This window comes from Protomyctophum bolini (assembly GCF_963924005.1).
Source record: "Protomyctophum bolini genome assembly, chromosome: 8".
NCBI lineage: Eukaryota > Metazoa > Chordata > Actinopteri > Myctophiformes > Myctophidae > Protomyctophum > Protomyctophum bolini.
Window position 1 is genome coordinate 7,692,182 of NC_137869.1, and position 11,030 is coordinate 7,703,211.

Here is an 11,030-nt window from a genome sequence, read left to right on the forward strand (position 1 = left end):
GGGATGTGACAAGCTTGGCAATGAGCTTAAAGTTATTCCTCCAAGTTTATGACCAGGTTTATCACAGTTGAGTATACCATCTTCTGCCCTTATTTACTTTTTTATTTTATTTTTTTCAGACAGAACTGGCTTTCAATTTTGTGTGTGTGTGTGTGTGTGTGTGTGTGTGTGTGCATGAGTCACCAAACATCTATAATGAATGCTCAAGGCGCTTAACAATGGTTCATTCATTCATACATTGGGAGGTGAAGCGGTGAACAGTCTTTGATTGATTGATTGAAAGATGTATTAACAGATTGGAGAATTACAGTACATTTCAAGCGCATCTCAATACAAAACTGTGGACTACACCATAAAGCATTACACTTGTTTACAATAGGGTCCACGACACATTGGACACATACATGTATGCATTCTATTTCTACAGATTGTTTTGTATTGTATTCCTTACATATTCTTACTTGACGGGGACAATGCACTATGGATACAGTGCACCAGATATAGCTACAAGCTCATTTCCATCTGGTGGGATCTGTGGCATGTGATTCTAAGCAGTGTAAATACAAATAAATAAAATGTCATAACCTAAACACAATTAGGAGAAATGAACAGGGTAAAAATTTAATTTTAACATCTTTGGAAATAAGTCAAGAGATTTGATTTGACTAAAAGATCAGTGATACTGGAATTGTAGTCGTATGACAAATTGTGGGTAAAAAAAGGCTGATCAATAAGCTCGTAAGTGCGGACTAGTCAGCGCCAACTCAGGACTCCTGGATCTCCAGCTCTCCACAAAACCCAACTCTCATTGTACGTTTTCCAATTAACTAACTGTAAAAATGTACCCTTCAGAGTGAGAATGTTGTCCAGGCATGTTACTGTGTGGTTTAGAGTTATGTGGGTTCATTTGGGTTGGTCTTTAGTTACAGTCCGAGTACCATTTGGGCTGAATATTTGACTGCAGCGCAGTAGCCTTTTCTACAACGATCTGACCCACATCTGCATCGCCTCACATCTGCGCCGCAGCCTCCGTTTTGAAATTCTGCATACAGATTGATGTCTTGACTCCCAAGTTTCCAGTAACCGGTGGTTACTCTGCAATTTGCATGAGTGGTCTTCAACCCCCCCCCCCCCACCCCCACCTCAACCAGCACCACCCCCCTTCCCAGGAGCAGCGGTATTCCCATCAGTCTGCTCCGGCCCCGGGGCAGGTCGACCCGTGGACCCCCGGCCCGGCGCTCAGTCGGGTTCTCTCCCCAGCCGCCTCTCCTCTCTGCGGCTGCCGGGTTTGACTCACCGTGACCCGTGACCTGCGATGCTGCACCGCCTCCCCCACACATGCAAATACAGTGGGCCTCCCTCCAGGAAGGATGCATCAGAGATGAGAGGGGGAGGGAGAGGGATGGATGGATGGAGAAAACGAGGTACCAGGGAGAGCTGGAGGAAGCAATAGAGTCCTGGTTGATAGAGATGGATAAAATGAAGGAGGACGAGATGTAAGATATAAGAGGAAGATTAAGAAGAGAGTTTGTGGGGTGGAGAGAGAGAATGAAAGAGCTGGAGACCCCTGAAGGGAGCTCCTCTGTCTCTGAAGTGGGGTGTAGAAATCTAGCCAACACGCACGCGCGTGTGTGCGCACACAAACAAACATACGCCTTAAAACACTCCTCTGTCTCAGCCAAAATGCACCCTAGCGCCTCTGTCTGTAAAGCTTACAGTGACCCATACTGATCCTGTGTGTGTGTGTGTGTGTGTGTGTGTGTGTGTGTGTGTGTGTGTGTGTGTGTGTGCGCGCGCACGTCTGTGTGCTTGTGTATAAGGGGGAGGGAGAATGAGCGTTTGTTCATATTTATTGTAGTTTCTTTTCCTCCCAGTCTCCTTCAGGCTGTGTGTGTGTGTGTGTGTGTGTGTGTGTGTGTGTGTGTGTGTGTGTGTGTGTGTGTGTGTGTGTGTGTTATATATACATACACACACACGCACACACACACCCCTACAGTATATAAGTGGCCGGATGGTGTGAGATGGGAGGTGGGCAATGTGTGCGTCTGTATATCTGGACTATACCTCCAACAGCCCCCCCCCCTCTCCTCTCTATTCCCTCTCACTGCTCGGAGGATCTGACCATTTTCACTCTCTCCCTTTCTCCATCTGTCCAGCTCTCTTTATCCCCATTCTGATCCTCCTCTCCTCTCTCCTCTTCTCCTCCTCTCCTCTCCTCTCCTCTTCTCCTCCTCTCCTCTCCTCTCCTCTCCTCTCCTCTCCTCTCCTCGGTTCACCTCTCTAACGGCGGCTAAGCACACATATAGGTCCTCACACTCCCACTAATAAAACCCACTTAATGTGAGATCTTTCCGCACCAACACAAGCACTTTGCACACATCGTGTGCACGCAACGCACAAGCACAACAAAGACGTGTTCATTGTTTTCACTCCCACTCTCAAAGATCCACGCTCTGGTAGAAGAACTGTTATCTCAGTGCTTCCGACAACTCCTCAAAGCTTATTGTATATACCACTATATGCCCCTAGCTGTAATTCAACCCACCAGTCAGGCTGTCTGTCAGCCTGTCTGTCTGTCTCATGCCTAAGTCTCTTTGTGATTGTTTGCCTGCACGCATACCTGCCTCTCTGCGTGTGTGTGTGTGTGTGTGTGTGCAGTATGCGTGCGGCGTGCGCTCATGCCCGCCTGCCTGCCTACCCGCCACGCTTACTGCCAGCCCTGGCGTGGGCATCGATAGTCTTCACCTCCTCTCAACCCCCCTTCCCCCCCTCCCTCTCTTCTCCGTGTTGCCACCAGAGTCTGTTGGCAGGAGCCAGTAGCGCTGCTTCACCAATGGCTTACACATTAAGGCATGAGCTGTTGGCTGATAGCGGGCCAGATTGTTTGTGAGCGCAATATCTCACACTTTCACACGCACTTTAGCCCCACAATCGGCCCCTGTCCTGATTGCATTATTGCAGTGTGGAGGGTCCATGGCCGAGAGCCCTCCAATAAAGATACGGAGCTGCATGAGAACCGGCTCAGAGCGAAGGAATGGGAAAAGAGGAAGACAGGATCAAACAGAAGGGGGGGGGGGGGGGGGGGGGGTGAGAAGACGTGATTCATCATGAAGGAAGAAGGGGAGAATTGTGAGATGGACTATGCAGGGCAAGGGGATGTTATAAGTTGGAATGAGACATGGCCCGTCTAGTATAGCGTCTACTTCAATTTCCCCACATTAACACATGAGCTTGCATTGTATATAGTGCTTTTATAGTTCCTGTATGACTAATGTATACTCTAAGAATTATATATAACGCCTGGCAGTTTTTTGCTGCTTTGTTTCACCTTTTAATCTGCGGCCACATTACATATAAGTATCACTGCTGATCATGTGAACAAAGTCTTTACAATGGAATAGAATAGAGCACTGCTCTGCATGGTCGTGCCTGGAGCCGCTTCCCACAGCTTTATAGTTGACACATAGCCACAGGTAGCACTCGTGGGACTCGCGGCCGCCAGGTGCACCCCCGATAAGACTCTCTCCCTCCCAGGGAGGGGACCTGCAGAGCGGGCAGACCCAATAAGGCTCGGTGACTCAATTCACCGGCGGAGACCTCTTTGCAACATGAGCGTGAGAAAGTCACTCAGGCGGAGACGGTTTCAAAAAACCTACAGCTTTGTGTTCCTTCACATCAATACATTTGTTTTGGAACTCTGTCAGTGGCCATTGTGCTCAGGCAAAATGACTCGGGTGTGCAGCCCCGCGCGCTACAATGAGACATGTTACTGATGTGTTTGACAGAGAGCGCATTGTTGTGCATAAAAGAAAACGGGCTTATATTTATTACCCGTTTACATGCATGCACAGACAGGTCCCGCGCACATCCGCAATGTTAAGCAGTTTGCGGAATTGCGCACAAAAAAAAGCTTATATTGTCCAAGAAACATACACGCCTTGTGTCAATTACGCACTGTCAAACCGTCCATCTGCACGAGCCTATCCGAACCTTATTTCTCTGCCTTTTGTGTACCTCGGGAGAGGCTGTCCCGCGCAATGCAGCTATCAAATTCACGATCTTTGCGGCGAGCCGCGAGCACTATATCGTGCTGCCTGGCTTGCCTGCTGCAGATCGGAGGAGAGCTGAGGCAGAGCAGAGCAGACACCCACCCGGTCGGCCGCTCGGTCGGTCGCTTGCGCGCCACGTGTCGCGGGCTCTGCAGCAGCTGGAGATGTGTGCGCGGGCGGTGGGTGGTGTGTGGGGGCTTTGCATATCAGACAAATAGAGGGCGCACCGCAGGGGCACGGAGCAACACGTCAGTCCCCTAACTGTCCTTAACCGTAGATTATTTGACGAGAGAGAGAGAGCGAGAGAGAGAGAGAGAGAGAGAGAGAGAGAGAGAGAGAGAGAGAGAGAGAGAGAGAGAGAGAAAGGCACGGGCACAGTGTTTCCAGTTTCGACCAGTGTTCTGTCAGAGAGAGATGCTATCCAAAAATATAAACTTTGTATTTAATTAAGAACGTGGCTTGTATTGGTGCCTGTTTCCGTTTGAGAATAATGTTTAATATGGCCTGCGTTGACTTTTGTATCCTATTCAGAATGTATTCTCGACTGTGTGGGGGGTAAAACTAATTAATTATATTTGAAACATGTGTGAATGTAATATTGGCACTAAATAAATTAACTTTATTTATCGCCACAATCACCCAACGTATCCTTTCAGTTTAGAGTAGACTTTTTAACAGCATTCGGAATTGACGCATGTCAATTTATTTGGCCGCAATTACGTTTAGTGTGTGTGTGTGTGTGTGTGTGTGTGTGTGTGTGTGTGTGTGCGCGCGTTCGTGCGCGCGCCCACAACACACATACACACACACGCCTCTGTCTCCTCCTCCAGCTGCGATAAAGATAAGGAAGCGGGACTGGAGTTATGACCTGAAATGTAATGCCTTGAAGAACGGCGGCGGCGCGCCTCGCCTGAGCCCCGACCACAGGCGAGGAGGCATCGCTCTAATCGTGCTGCTGTGTGCTGGCTGCTCCCTGGCTCTGTGCTCAGCAGCTCTCTCTCTCTCTCTCTCTCTCTCCACTCCTCCTGGCTCACATTCCGATAAGCCCCGATCCGAGTAGCGCACACGGTAGGCGTGGTTTTCCCAGGCTCTTAAAACAGCAGCTGCTATTTACCTTCGCCTCTAATGTAAACCACCACCGCCACCCCCAGCCCGGCAGCCAAACCTCAACCACCGCGCTCATAAAACATCCTGGCACGTGCTCCACATTCACAGTACAGCTCGCATGCCGACAGATGTCAAAGTGCCAAATTCGTACAGAGCTAGTATAGTACAGGGCCCTGCATGGCAGACAGTCATGTCTGTGATGATGGGGAGGGGGTGGGGGGGGGAATAGAGAGAAGACAGTTTTGACACGAGTCTCCATATGTTGTAGATTCCCAATAATTAAAACGGGGTAATGTAATAATGTAGCCTATAGTCAGTGCACCCCCAGCAATGAATGTTGCTCAATCATGACACATATCGTTTATGAGTAGCTACAAATAGGTTTACTTAATTTAGCTTTACACACTTCAATGTTTTTATATATTGACTTTGGTTTGTGTGGGCCAGCATATACAGTACAATTACCCCAAGGTTTAAGAGTTTAGGGCAAATTTGAAATGTGTCTTTATTGTGTGTATATACTGATAAATGTGTGTCTCTTGGAATGTTGCCTCCTCACGCACGCGCGCATACACACACACACACACACACACGCGCGCGCGCACACGCACACACCTTTCTGTGCGTTTTAAAAAAACAAAAACTTGCGCGCATCAAACATGCCGAGTCAAGTCAGCCCCTCACGCACGCTGCGGTGCCGTGCCTGGCTGCTGCTGCATGCTGCTGGTGGTAAGTCAGTCAGCGGCTCAAGTGTTAATATGTAAACGGGGGAATGATTGAAGGCAGCCCCGGCTGTGCCCTAAACCCGGCCGCGCGCCATTGGCCCGTCAGCTCGAGCGCCAAACAACCAATGGGAGGGCGCCGACCACGAGCCATCCTCCCCTCGGGCCGCGTGTCCCTCGCGCTGATTGGTGGAAAGTTACTGTGGGAAAGAAAGTTTGGGAAGTTTCACACGAGCCGTTCGCGTGCAGTCCGAGATATAAATAAGACCCACACGCAGAGGCTTGCAGACAGACCGACCGCCCGCTTCCGCGCACTGATCTTTTAGCTCACTGACATCACTGTCTGAACCCTGCTCTCTGGATGGGACACTTGTGTCTCAACAACACAACAACACAGTTAAAGGATTGTAATATCTCAGGATCATTTTTTTTGTTTTTGTTGTGGGACTTTTGAATTTCACGAGCTACAGTGTGCAGTGTGTCCCCGCCTGGCTGTGTCAGTGGAGTGTATACATTTTTTTTGCGCTTTGCGGTGGGATATTTCCGAACCAGAACAGAAGATCAAGATGCCTGCCGATATGATGGAAAAATCCTCCTCCTCTCCGGTCGCCGCTACCCCGGCTAGCATGAACACGACCCCCGATAAGCCCAAGACAGCGTCGGAACACAGAAAGGTTGGTAGTACTTTGCAATCTCAACGAGACATTATGTTTAGTGTCGCTCCGAATTACGCACGGGGCTGCCTGCTGCAACACAGGAGATTATCTGACTGCTGCCTGCCGTCGCACGAAAAACAAGAGAGAGAAATTAACGATTTTCTGTTTTATTTTTATTTTTAAATCTAGTCGTCCAAGCCAATAATGGAAAAGAGGAGACGAGCCAGAATCAACGAGAGCTTGGGGCAGCTGAAAACACTCATCCTGGACGCGCTCAAGAAAGACGTGAGTAGCCCCATCTTCTCATCCCGCTCCTCTCATGAATGAGCTATTGGCTCCCTTGTTTCACGTTATCATGCCTCGATGATGGACTCTGAATATGTCGAAGACTGACAGTGGTGTCCCCTCTTTCTCTCCGCAGAGCTCCAGACACTCGAAACTTGAAAAAGCGGACATCCTGGAGATGACGGTGAAGCATCTCCGGAACCTCCAGAGGGCTCAGATGACTGGTGAGTTTAGTTACCGGAGCTGCCTGCCTGTCTGTCTGTCCCACATACCCGTCTGCGGTTTACATCATGTTGTACGAGTCGCGTCTAGTGAAATCAAATAGACTGAAATAGCATATTGATGCATGTGTCGCCTATTTAGCCTAGTGACCGATGCCCAAATACATACGCTATATACGTGTTACATAATTATTTACTACTCCTGTTTTGATAATTGCATGCGTTTGCGTTTGATTCTCTCCTGGAGATATTTGTCTGACCGATGTTTATTGAATCTTTCCCCATGCAGCTGCTCTAAACACAGACCCCACCGTCCTCGGGAAATACCGCGCGGGCTTCAGCGAATGCATGAACGAAGTCACCCGGTTCCTGTCCACCTGCGAGGGGGTCAACACCGAGGTGAGGACGCGGCTCCTCGGCCACCTGGCCAACTGCATGACGCAGATCAACGCCATGAACTACCCCAGCCAGCACCAGCTCCCCGGCGGGCCCCCCACCCACCCCGCCTTCGCCCAGTCCATGGTCCAGATCCCCCCCAACTCGTCGCCTCAGGGCATGCCCATGGGGGTGTCGTGCAAAGGGGGCTCCCAGGCCAGCTTACCGTCGGACGCCACCAAAGTGTACGGCGGGTTCCAGATCGTGCCCGCCACGGACGGACAGTTTGCCTTCCTCATCCCCAACGCGGCTTTTGCGCCCAACGGGCCCGTCATCCCCGTGTACGCGAACAGTGTGAGCACGCCGGTCCCCGCGGCCGTGTCCCCCGGCGCGCCGTCGGGGAACTCGGACTCGGTGTGGCGACCGTGGTGAAGGAGGAGGAGAAATAAATGGGACTATAATTGAAATGACTCTTAACGCGACACTTACAGTTCTCTTCTTTGTCCAATGTTACAAAAGTTTTCTTTTTTGGATCTTTTTTTCATAATTGCATTGCGTTAAAATGAGAAGATTATGCACTATATTTGTATAGCCTAGCTAACAAGGGAGTAAAGTTCATATTGAAATGAGATTTGTATTGTGGAAGTCTGTTCACTGCATTTTTATATTTGAGGTGTCTTTTTTTTACTGTGTGATGCCAAAGATATGTTCAATGCTCTTATGCTGTTCTTCGTTTTGGAAGACAAATAATAAATTTGTAAAGATATTAAAATAATCTTGTGCTTTCCTTATATGAGTTAAATGTCACTTCAAGTCTTTATTCGAAAGTGAAACAAAACATATTTTTCATATTATAGTTTTGTGAAGTTTTGTGGGTTTCTTTGGCGTGCAAATATCTAGATCTATTTGTGCATAATATAAACTTTTTCTCCCCGATCAAAAATATTATTTACAGAGTTTGAAATTGTGTTAACACACATACCCATTTATTAGTGATTGTGATTAGCCCGTTATTACATTATTCCGCGCACATTATCAATACAGCATAATTATATAAGCTTAGTGGTTATCTCCTAAAACTAACATGACGTGCGGAGGTGCTGTGAAGACCATGCAGGTGCAGTGTGCTTCTCTAGTCCAGCCAGGTTTGTGTCCTGCAATCAAACGAAATGTGAGACTTGCGATTTTGTTAACATGAAACTAAACGGACATATAGGCGTAAGTATTGACTGTGCAAGTATCTTGCAGGAACAATCAAATCAACAATCAAATGATTAATCCTGCATCTATAGGTCCGTGTGGCTCGCTGCAGTTGTCATTTACAGCCTATACTTTTCTGCTACTGTCTCGTGAACTGTTGGGAAAACTATTGGTGATTTTAATGAACAGTCGGAGAGTTGAAACTCCTTTTGACGATGGTGGAACCTTCAGTCAGTGACTGTCCAACAAGTTTCTCCTCGCTGTAATGAAACGTAGTAGGGCGCATTGAGAGGCGACGTGCGCCATCTAGCAACGAAGGGGCGCATGGCAACGTGATTGGCATTGTTGGATGCGATCAGTGTTGATCAGTGAATTGGCGTGTCTGTCGTGTGGGCGATCGCTCGGCGATATGTTATTACTCTGGGAATAGTTTGAGTATAGGCTACCCTATATATATACTTCTGTGAGAGAACAAATTAATCTGATGAATGAAATAGAAGCATATTCTGCTATATAAGGAGTTTTATACCGTGGCTTAAAACTGTCACTGACGCACGTGACAGTGATAGCTATACTGATGGGAAACATGTTGGATTGAGGTTCAAGTTGTGGGTGTCTTAATACGACGAGTCAACGAGCTGGTGAGTGAGTGAATTACACAAACAACATGTAAATCAAAATCCACTCGAAATGATTGAAATGTCTAGGCCTAGTATATTTTCCACAATCGTATGTGGATTGTGGCGCAACCTGCACGTTCCACATAGTCTAGTGGATGATGGCAATATTATACAGTGGTGGTATAGGTTGAGGTTAATTTAATATCATATGAGACAACTGTAAGTAGCCGCTGCATGGCCTATACCTGCAGCCCTGCGCGCGCGCGCGCGCGTGTGTGTGTGTGTGTGTGCGCGCGCGCCGTGCGTACGTGACAAGACAACGTGTGTGTGTGTGTGTGTGTGTGTGTGTGTGTGTGAGAGAACCATGTGAAACTCCCATTTCCACATGTGGTAGCAGTCTGCTCTGTTCTGTTCAGCTCAGTTATGTCCAGGTGTGTGTGACCCCCTCCAGCTATCCAAGTGTGGCCGTTCTTTGAAGGGGGTGGGGGGGGGTGGGGGGTAATAAGGAGGCAGCAGTAGTAGTGGTGGGGTGCAGGGGGGGGGGGGGGGGGTAGGCCGGGCACCGCAGGTGTTTGCAATTATCAATCTGCTAAGAGGCACAAAGTGTGGATAAGTGCCATCATTCTGAATCTCCATCACACCTTTTACAGGGGGGCATGCATCCCTAGATTGAAGCCATGTGTGTGTGTTTGTGTGTTTGTGTGTGTGTGTGTGTGTGTGTGTGTGTGTGTGTGTGTGTTTGTGTGTGCGTGCGTGTGTGCGTGAGCGTTTGTGTGTGTGTGTGTGTGTGTGCAGTGTGCACGCAACTGCGTGTGTGCGTGCACGGTCGGAACTGCGGATAGTTGATGCTGGGTGAATACATGCCAAGCGCAAGAGAGTGGTTGTCTGCATGTGTGTGTGTGTGCGTGTGTGTGTGTGTGTGGTGGGGGGTTCAAGATAAAGAGTGGGGGAATGGTGGGCGAAGGGAGGAGTGGGTATAGTGGGACGTTTAGGGGGCAAAGGGGTTCAAGGGAAGTTCCACCGCTCAGGATAACAGTCGGCCCCCTGTGAGCCATGGGGGCCCTCCTCAACGCGTACACACACGCACAGAGGCAGCGTTCCCACAGCATTCCGTCCGCACTCGGACAGCGTTTGCGCTTCCTGCCCCCGAGACCCCGGGGCCACAGCTGGACCCAGGGCGTCTGGGAGACACGTGGTGCGACCCGGACGACTTCCAGCTGCTAATCGAAGCCCCCCCACCCCCCCTCGCCCTTCCTTCCTCTTCCCTCGCTCGCCCCTTCCTCCCTCCACCACCACCATCGCCATCATCATCATCCGCCCCTCTCTCTCCCCCAGAGAGCAGCTTTACGAGCCTCTCCAATTACCCAGCGCAGTGGCCTCGCTGCCGGCCCGACCCACCGACCGCACACATGTCACAACACGACTGGGGAGGTTAGCCGCCATGCGTGGCCATTAACTTTTCCCACACTCCGCGCGCATGCAGGCAGAGAGAGAGAGAGAGCGAAGTGAGAGAGAGAGAGAGAGGAGGGGAAAAAGCCCCCTCTCCACTTCCTCCTTGGCTCTCTAAGTGCTACCATATGGTGTGATCTCTCTCTCTCTCCCTCCTGGTTTCTCCTTCTTTGACTCTTTTCCTGCCTATTTTCTGTCCTCCTTTCTTTCTGTCTGTCGTTCCCTCGCTCTCTGCTGGTTTCTCCAGTGTGTGTCTCTCTCTCTCTCTCTCTCTCTCTCTCTCTCTTCTCTCTCTCTCTCTCTCTCTCTCTCTCTCTCTCTCTCTCTCTCTCTCTCTCTCCTCTCC

The 11,030-nt window shown here is 49.4% G+C and overlaps 1 protein-coding gene across 1 annotated transcript; it reads left to right on the forward strand.

The window, feature by feature from the left end:
* The first annotated feature begins 6,147 nt into the window (after positions 1-6,147).
* her6 (hairy-related 6) lies at positions 6,148-8,190 on the forward strand. The gene is made up of 4 exons (XM_080770401.1): positions 6,148-6,552; positions 6,724-6,819; positions 6,956-7,043; positions 7,330-8,190. Exons 1-4 carry the CDS (start codon positions 6,445-6,447, stop codon positions 7,845-7,847), a joined length of 810 nt encoding a protein of 269 aa, XP_080626527.1. The 5' UTR covers positions 6,148-6,444; the 3' UTR covers positions 7,848-8,190.
* Positions 8,191-11,030: the final 2,840 nt, after the last annotated feature.

Bases quoted from the DNA above. Each gene is read 5' to 3' on its own strand.
- her6 (XM_080770401.1), top strand. From the start codon at position 6,445: ATGCCTGCCGATATGATGGAAAAATCCTCCTCCTCTCCGGTCGCCGCT. The intron at 6,820-6,955 runs GTGAGTAGCCCC...TTCTCTCCGCAG, and splicing joins TGGACGCGCTCAAGAAAGAC to AGCTCCAGACACTCGAAACT. The intron at 7,044-7,329 runs GTGAGTTTAGTT...TTCCCCATGCAG, and splicing joins CCAGAGGGCTCAGATGACTG to CTGCTCTAAACACAGACCCC.